Source organism: Maylandia zebra, linkage group LG10 (assembly GCF_041146795.1).
Source record: "Maylandia zebra isolate NMK-2024a linkage group LG10, Mzebra_GT3a, whole genome shotgun sequence".
NCBI lineage: Eukaryota > Metazoa > Chordata > Actinopteri > Cichliformes > Cichlidae > Maylandia > Maylandia zebra.
Window position 1 is genome coordinate 25,386,177 of NC_135176.1, and position 9,222 is coordinate 25,395,398.

Below are 9,222 nucleotides of genomic sequence, written 5' to 3' on the forward strand. Positions count from 1 at the left end.
TTAAGAAGCATTTGTATAAATTTGCATCTCTGTATTTATTTTATGTGTTGTTTTGTTTAATTTGTTTGTTATATTACATAACTGTTTGTAGTCTTTTATATCTTCTTTTAGTGGTGGTTTCATGTCGCACCGTAACTTCCTTGTTGTTTTTGGCGCTTTTTAGACTTTTTTTGGCCTCCACAGATGATTGTTACATGGACAAAGTACGATATCTATGGAGGCACTTAGAAGACGTTGATTGGTCCAAACAGCGGACTGTAAGGGTGAGAGAGAACTGTGATTGGTCCAGGGATCACAAGCGCTGGCTCGGCCCTAAGCCGTTGAGTAGTGTGAGGTCAGGCTCCACCAATCCCACCCAGCACACACTGTTCAGGGGAAAGAGACGACAACATGGCCGAAGCAGAGAGTAGCGAGTTAACTTCTGGTGGAATTTTTCAGGAGATCTTCACTTCTCCGCTGAATCTGACCCTGCTCAGTCTCTGCTTTTTCCTTTTGTACAAAATCTTCCGCGGGGACAAACCACCGGAGCTCAGCGAGGAGGACAAACCACTGCCCAAAATGAAGAAGAGAGATTTTACGCTTGCGGAGCTGAAGCCCTACGATGGGCTGCAGAACCCGCGGATCCTCATGGCCATCAACGGAAAAGTGTTTGACGTGACCAGAGGGAAGAAGTTCTACGGACCAGGTAACGTTCGCGCGTGCAGTGGTTACTAACTGTGGTGTCCTCGTGCCACGAACAAAACCAACGGCAGTTAGTTTAGCGTGGGTTTTAGTTTAGTTACTATCGCTAAATGCAAAAAAAAAAAAAAACTGTTGCTGCTTGGCACAACTTTTAGTTGACTTCTGTGTCTTGGAGCTGGCGCCACACCCCCTTTAGTTGTTTAACTGAGATCCCGTTTCATAACAGAGGGGCTGCGGTGGCCTTGGAGCCAGAGATCGTCTATGAAGACGTTGAGTTCTCCTTAGAAAAAGGGCTTGATCCCTGCAATGTTTAAAACATACCCGATACTTCTTCTGTCCATAGAAGAGTCCAGTCTATTAGGGGTTTAAAACTGCAGTAGGGACCATTCAGGGTTTTATATGAGCCCCGGGGCATCCAGGTAATATAGTAAAAGCACAACAGTATGTACTGTGCGGATGGAGGACATAATATAGGAGTCAAAATATTGGTGCCTTCAGAGCTTGACACAAAGTAGATAGACTCTCTGATTGGTCTGAATGTGCTGTTAACATGTAGTTAATGTCTTAATAGCTGTTATCTAGATTGTTCTTTTTTATAGCTTTACATTTGGACTACTTTGAATTAATTTGACTATGTTTTTTTTGTAGTGACTAAGCAGAATTGATCTAAAACTCACTGCACCATCTTATGGTACAAACTGTTATTACACAAAAGTACAACCCAGCCCTGGTTCAGTTTCACTTGATGTCTCATCAATGCAATACACAACGCTTTGGACACAGATATAGCAGTTGTTTCTGATGATAGCTTTACAGAAAATGGACAACAATACGTTTAAACCAAACAAAATCACTTAAGCTGCACATTCCCATTTCTGAAAACCACTTTCTAAGAGGATGAAATGAAAGAGTGAAAACCACCAGGACTGTCATCTTTAACAAGTTTTTTTTAAGTTCCATTTAATTAATAAAAGCCAAAAATATGTTTAGCAAATGGCCAAAAATCTAAAGAAAAGTCTGAGGCCGTGAAAACACAAAATTTAAAAATTAGGTAAGTAAATTAGTTAGGGAAGTATCTGGATGTGGATGATATGATTTCCTGGACACAGTCAATTTTCTCTGTGACTTTTCACTTCTGTGGAAACGGGCACAGAGTGAGCACTCTCGGGTTTTGTCTTATCTAAGAATGTAACCTCTGTTGCGTGTAACCTCTGGACAACATGATAGTCATCTGTCACGCAGATTTTCTTAGTGCATTCCACACCCTGCCCTGTAGCCTAAATTCCACGGTTTGTCTCATTTCAGGAGTTTGGATCACTTATATTAAAATTTGCCCTCAAGTTGAAAAAGCTTTGGCAGCTCTCGAGGAAAACCTTAGGACTGGCTGTTGTTTGCTGTTGGGGGGGCAAATAAGGCTGATTAACTCTATATGCTGATCTTTTTGTTATATCTTTTAAATAAATCCAAACTGAGGCAGGTGGTCACTCACCTAGTTCAGTATACTCTGGGATAAGACAGCATTCGTTAGGAGTTTTAAACACCCTCAATGATATGAACCACATCTTTGGGGGGGTTTTGGGGAAAATGTATCATTATCTGTATTTGAAATAACCTTTCTTTAACGTCAGATTTTTCCTCAGCGCGCTCTGTGGTTTAAAGACAAATATTCAAGATATTTTCCCATGCACGATCATCTGATCGTATGTCTTCCTCACCTTGCAGATGGACCGTACGGAGTGTTTGCAGGCAGAGATGCATCCAGAGGTCTGGCAACCTTCTGCCTGGATAAGGAGGGCCTGAAAGATGAACACGATGACCTGTCGGACCTGAACTCCATGCAAAAGGAGAGCCTTTCTGATTGGGAGTCTCAGTTCACCAGTGAGTGGAAGATAAAGCACACTGTCAGGTTATTAGGGTCCAAAAATGCCACAGAAAAAAATTTAAAAATGTTTTACAATTCTTGTGTATTTTATAATTTACTAAGCATTTATAGTAAAATAAAGCCTGTACTTAGATCAACCAGGGTTTCAGTCAACAAGTATGTCGGGCAGTTTGATTTGCCAGCTCTTAATCCATTATCTCCCTTTACCCTTTAGCCACAAATATTTATTTTCCTCACTGTCAGTAGCCTGTTATCAGATTAAAAGGATATCAGATTACAACTGGATTGCTTTAAGATTGTTTCCCATCATGCTCATAGTGCAAATTTGCAAAAACCTGTTGGAACCATGCAGGTGAAAAAGGAAGAGATTTTGGCCATCTCTGCCATTTATGTGTTCAGGGCTTTTTCCTGAAACAGCCCAGAAGCACAGAGAGAGAGCGATCAGAGAATGTCACTGCTTGTATGAGCTTAAACAAAATTGCAGTGATAAAATGTTTGATTTTCATAAGAAAATGAGAAAAAGAGTAACTTGAGGCGGCTCTGGATGAGTTTCATGGCCACCTCACGCAGGTGGCCTTGGTGTGAGGTCACATTAATAAAGTGAGACAGCTGCAGATCGCAACGTGCAGACCTTGGCTGTTTTCCCTTCGGGTCTTTTTTCTTTTTCTTTTTTTAAATTAGATTTTTGTTCTACGTTTCAGTGAAGTACGACTACATCGGCAAGCTTCTGAAGCCAGGAGAGGAGCCGACGGAGTACACCGATGACGAGGAAGGAAAAAACAAGAAGGCGAACTAAAACATGAACCGTGACCACAAGGGGGAACAAGATGCCTTAATGTATATTGGTAATTTGATAACCCTAATAGGGTCGCTGGAAAACTCCTCCACCTTCTGACCATCTACCACTACTTTTGGACCAATCTCGGCTTGTATACAATGACTGAATTCAGTTTATCTTTATTAATCTCGTCTGAAGGCATTAACGGTTAGAAATGCAGCTTTCTAATGTAGAGTTCTTTAATTGTTTAGAGCTGTTACTGTAATCTCTCAAACACTGATCCACCAACCAATCCCAGCGTTTTGTTGAGCTCCTGGTAGTTATGTGGTGCTGAAAAAGGTGATCAGCTCATCTTGATGGTTGCCAGGTTTCGCTGTAGGGTCTCAAGAAGCGATTTTTGGTTATGATTGGCTGCCCATCAGAAACACCAGGCAGAGTTCTGTGCCTGAGATAACCATATTACTGACATCCCCTCTCTGTGACCTCACAGAGACCCAAAAGTAGAAAAAACTGTCTGAAACTGAGCAGTGTAAAGTCTGAACCTTTGGCTCATAGGGGTTAGTTGTACATTTGAGTCTTTGGGCCTGTGTGATAAGAAAATCCATTGCTGTAAGATGACATAAATCACAGGAAATAATAATACACTGCCCTTGACACAGACTTGCGTCATTAAATCAAGGCCTTAAAGGAGGTAGTCTAAACACTGCTGGTGTCATTGTTCTGTAGCCGCTACATTGTGCAGTTCCTAACATGATAAGTTAAATCTAAAACTCGTCCATTGTCACTTTAATTATAAGAGTAAGTACATTTTCCTTACAAACTACATCTAACTTTCACATCAGGCCTGTTGTACTGATGATCTCTGAAGATTTGTACCTGCATGCATGTTCAAACTGTAAGAGGATGATGATGTACCATAGGTCTGTTATCCCTACCCTTCGGCTTACTCCTAACAGTTCCTGTAGCTGGAAAAAAATATTCCAAGTATAAAGGTCAAATTTTGCATGGCATAATTAAATACACTAAATCTGTCCCAAAAATGAGCTGATTTTGAGGGGATTTGGTGGGAACCTTTAACATATTTGATTGATCTTATATCAATGTCTCCATAGTCACTATTAACAAGTGAAAGATCCCTGGTTTGACTCCAGGAAGAGACACAGATCCCTTTGGGGTTCTTTAAGGGTATCTTTCAGGAGGGAACAGCTGAAAGTAGCTTTATAATACTACTGTGACAGTGCAGGTTGATGTGTTTCCTCTGCATGGAAAGGCCATCTTCTCTCTCCCTCTGCTGTCTCCTGCGATCTTACCACAGAACAGCAGTTAAGCATTTTAGCATCTGGATTCAACATCCCAGACAAAGGATTTGCTGCTCTTTTCATTCTCAATTTGCTTTTTGACCTGTAAAAGCAGTAGACATGTAAAAACCTTGTCAGTAAATGAATTAGAAAAAATGCGTAATGGTAAGTGCGGTCACCGTGGTGCTCCTTTAAACGAACAAACATTTGGAAATTATTTCCCCCCATTTATTCTGTTTACCTTGATTTTAACACTAAATCCATGATGACAGAGAGACCAAAACCAACCCTCAGATCAGCTGTCATGGACGTAACAGCTAAACTTTGAAGCGTTTTCAAGCCTTCAGACGTGAGTTCATTTGTAACTCAGGAGTTGTTTCTGACTGTAGAAAAATGTTTTCTTCTATGTAACTTCCATTTAAAACAAACAAAACATCCAATATGTTGACATTCCTGGTATGCGTATATATATTATTCATCATACAGTCATACTGTTATAATCCTGAAATGATGTTTTGATTTAAATAAAAAAAACTACAATATGAAGACTTGACTGTCTTGTGTCTTTCTATATCTATATTTAGATTTTTATTGAACATGTTTACATGCCTTTATGTTTATGCCCAATTCCGACCCTACCATCTGAATGGCTCAGCACAAATTAAGACCCATTAGACCATGTGATGTTTTTCCAGTCTCCTATTTGCCGAATCCACGCAAGCTCTTCTGACAGGAGTGGCACCCAGTGTGGTCTTTTCCTGATGTAGCCCATCTGGTTTAAGTTTCAGTGTGTTGTGTGCTCAGAGATGCTCTTCTGCATACCGCGGTTATAACGAGTCGTGTCATGGTGTGAGGACAACAACCTTGCCTTCAACACTGATAAGACAAAGGAGATAATAGTGGACATGAGGAAGAACAGCAGCACTACTGCTATGGACTGCCCTCGAGATGAAGGTTCAGAAGTGTGAAATCTAGAACATCCCGACTCAACAAATGTGTGTGTGTGTGTGTGTGTGTGTGTGTGTGTACACATATTTTACAAATTAAATAGAGTAAACAATAAATAAAATATATAAAATAAATAAAATAAAATATACAGAGTGACATCAACATCTGCATACCACACTTTTCTTTGCTTACTTATTTGTAATTATTTATCTTTTTTATTATTTTTTTATCCGTATTTTATCTTTTTATTTATTTAATTTTATTTAATTTTATTTTTGTTCTTTTACCCCTTACCTAACTTGGCATTTGTGAATGGACAGCAAAGGAAGAGTGTCATTGCACAGAGAATGCTATTTCTTCTGTACTGACAATAAACACTTTGAATTTGAGTTTCTGTTACCTTCCTATCAGCTCATAGGAGCCTGGCTATTCTCATCTGACCTCTTACATCAACAAGATATTTTCACCCTGAGAACTCACTGGGTAGTTTCTCTGTTTCTGGACCATTCTCTGTAATAGTTGTACAGGAAAATCTACGTGGATCAGTGTTTTCTGCAACAGTTTTCTACACTTCATTTACATCTGAAAAGCACTCTGATTTTAAAAAGTCCTGGATTGTGCCTGACAAACACACGATTCCTACAAAATGCAGAGTGAGTACTTGTGCAGAAAGCTCAGAACATTAGCATAAATGTTTGAGCTGGTAAACTTGTTAATTAGTTCTAAACTAATTTGTAGAAATTAACTAATAACCTACTCAGCCTACCCTAATCATTTTGTATCATCGATTTTAACCAAAAAAGTTATGTGTCAGAAGTGGGATTCGAACCCACGCCTCCATTCGGAGACCAGAAGTCCCGTCTCTGCGGAAGGAGATTATCCTTGAGTCTGGCGCCTTAGACCACTCGGCCATCCTGACACGGTGCTCAACGGTGTTGTTAGTAGGGGTCTTAACCCTAACACTGTGTAGCCTATGATTTGATTCGATTGTAATATATGTCGTTATATTTCTTAACAAAAGCAACTGCCAGTTATGTGAGCGTATTTTACAACTTTATCTCAGCTTAAAGTGCGTATTTATCTTCTGTATTCACTTTTAATGTTAAGACTTTATCTGCGCATGCTCGTTTTAAGACTCGTGATGATGCTGCGTTCAGGGAATAGAGAAGAGTGGGATAAATATGAAGTCATTTATATTATCTTTAGCGGATATCCGTTTAATTTGACATAACTAAGCATCGGCATTAATTCCACAGGTTTTAATATAGTAGGTTGATGTGAAAATTGAAAAACATCGTCACGAGAACAGCTCGTTTGCTAGCGGAGACCAGAGCCTTTTTATGGAAGGTTGAATGACTTACTCAAGTACATTGGCGGGGACTATTTTACTATTGAACATGAACGCAGCATAACTTCCGCTTTGTCTACGTGCGGCGGCCATATTACACTTCCGTGCTTCAAGGGTATCTGGAGACATCAGGCTAGGCAACATGTACCGGTTTGGTAAAGCTGCAGTGAACATTAGCGGTAAGAAAGCAGTTATTTTCATATAAATTCGCCCTAAATGGTTGCGTTTTTAGATCGGTGTGCTGTTTAATACTAGTTGACCTGGAGAATGACAGTTTGATGGGCCGGTGACCGCAGTCAGCATGCAGACAGGCTAACCTTAGCACCACTGAAGGAGGAAATCTTAAAAAGCTGTTTTCCCGATTAATTTAATAACCAGAGTTATATCCCGTAAGTGAGAGTCATTATTAGGTAGTCGTTTTAAAGTGCTCCTTATTCAATAAACATGTCGTTGTCCGACCCTCTGACCTGCGTAACTCGAAGACGTGACAGGCTAACACACTTGCAATGCTCATTTCTTTATCGAGTATTTATCCTAGTATGCATTCATTTTTGAAAGTACGCGAATGTACCCGTCTGATGTGAGAGTGCGATACTGCAAGGGCAAATAAGATTAGTAAATCTCTTGACTTGCCCTTCTAAAAGAGGCTAGCAGAAAGCGAAATTGATTGTGGAAGTATTGAGCTTAACATTTAATACAGCGAATTGTACTCACAAATACTATTTATTACAGGAGAGCAGAATGTACGTGCTTATTTTAAGCATGTATTGGTTTCTTTAAACCCCACTTTAAAAACGAGTTACTGTGTATGTTATGAAAGGGGACAACTGTAAAAATACACAAAAACACATAGTTTAGATAGAAAATAGAAGCGCTCCATGAATACCTCTACATATACATCAATAATAAGATGAAGTAAAAAAATTAAACAAAAAGATGTTTGTTTAGATTTGTTTTGTTTTTATCATTAGTTTCTGTTACTGATTGATTTTGTTCCCTTTTTTTTTTTTTTTTTTTTTTTTTTAATTGATTGTTTTCAGTAGTTTCTGTATATCATCTCTTTTCATTCTGACAGCTCAGTCATTAACATGAGGACTGTTTCTTCTTGTCATGTAGGCCAGGCCATGCGGCAGGTGAGGCATGGATCCAACCTCCCCCAGAATTTCCACTCAAAGTACGGTGCCGGTGTGTTGGTCAGTGGAGCCATCTTCTGCACAGCCGTGTGGGGATACGTAAGTTTGATCGCATCACATTCAGTTATGAGCATGACCTGAACAGACCTTAACATTGATAATATAGTCAGTGTGGTTGGATGTTTGGTGTGGGGGGAGGAGGAATAATCTATTTTTAAAGATAACAAAAAACATTGCGGTTAGTTTGGTCGATACTGAGATCACATTTGTTAAAACTATACTTTGGTTTAATTCAGTTTAAAACAGAATAAATGATTTAAATAAAGCAATTGCCAAGGTTTTGGGGACTGAATATAGACTCCCTACTGTATTGAGACGTTTGTTTCAAAATGAAATTCTACAGAATAACCATGTTTTCTGTATTGGTGTTTTTATTAAATGGCAAAAGTAAAAAGTAATTAAAAACAAAGTTTGATACTTCACACTCGCATTTTCCACTGATATGCAAATTTTTCAGTTTTTTAAAAATTGGTTTCATATTTCCAAACTTGTCTGTTTTCTCATTTTCACCAGGCAATACTGAAAAAATAAATTTGATTTCTCTTGCTTCAGGTGCTAACTTCGACTGGCATCACCTGGAATCTGTCACCTGTCGGGAAGATCCAGCCCAAACCGTGGAGAGAGGAGTGAAGAGGTGCCATGACAGAGCTACCTTCCATCCAACCCTTCTGTTTGTACAGATGAATAAAATATCTGCGTGTTCAGACAGCAAATGCTCTTGTTTATTCCAACATGTTTCTTTGTCCAAATAAATTAAGTGTGATTCTACTGACTCCATCTGTTTGAATAAAGTTATTAGTTGGCTTGATATCAGACAGAACTGTTTTGAACTGAGGAAAAGTGAGTTGCTGAAGGGCATTAAAACATTTAAATAATACAGATTTTACTACCTGCCGTGTGTTTTTATTAGGCTTTTTAACAGAGGCTTAAGACATTTGAAGGGAGCAATATGGTAATCTAAAATTACAAGGTTTGTGTGATCATGAGAAATACTGTTACATGAGAAATACAGGCCTGAAAAACAAAAATAACCTGGAAAGCTTTGAATACCAATGTAGTCAGATTTTTAGTACACTCACTGGTACCAACCCATG

At 39.0% G+C, this 9,222-nt stretch overlaps 2 protein-coding genes and 1 non-coding gene across 3 annotated transcripts; 2 read left to right on the plus strand and 1 right to left on the minus strand.

Annotated features, from left to right (window-relative positions):
- Nucleotides 1-314: 314 nt before the first annotated feature.
- pgrmc1 (progesterone receptor membrane component 1) lies at nt 315-5,185 on the plus strand. Its single transcript, XM_004561789.5, has 3 exons — nt 315-685; nt 2,404-2,559; nt 3,265-5,185. Exons 1-3 carry the CDS (start codon nt 391-393, stop codon nt 3,357-3,359), a joined length of 546 nt encoding a protein of 181 aa, XP_004561846.1. The 5' UTR covers nt 315-390; the 3' UTR covers nt 3,360-5,185.
- A 1,210-nt stretch (nt 5,186-6,395) lies between these two features.
- trnal-caa (transfer RNA leucine (anticodon CAA)) lies at nt 6,396-6,506 on the minus strand. Its single transcript has 2 exons — nt 6,469-6,506; nt 6,396-6,441 (listed from the first exon to the last, which is right to left on the minus strand). It is a non-coding gene; the product is annotated as a tRNA-Leu (tRNA).
- A 462-nt stretch (nt 6,507-6,968) lies between these two features.
- Nucleotides 6,969-8,900, plus strand: cox7b (cytochrome c oxidase subunit 7B). The gene is made up of 3 exons (XM_004561790.2): nt 6,969-7,114; nt 8,052-8,167; nt 8,681-8,900. The coding sequence occupies exons 1-3, from the start codon at nt 7,078-7,080 to the stop codon at nt 8,756-8,758; spliced, it is 231 nt and encodes a 76-aa protein (XP_004561847.1). The 5' UTR covers nt 6,969-7,077; the 3' UTR covers nt 8,759-8,900.
- Nucleotides 8,901-9,222: the final 322 nt, after the last annotated feature.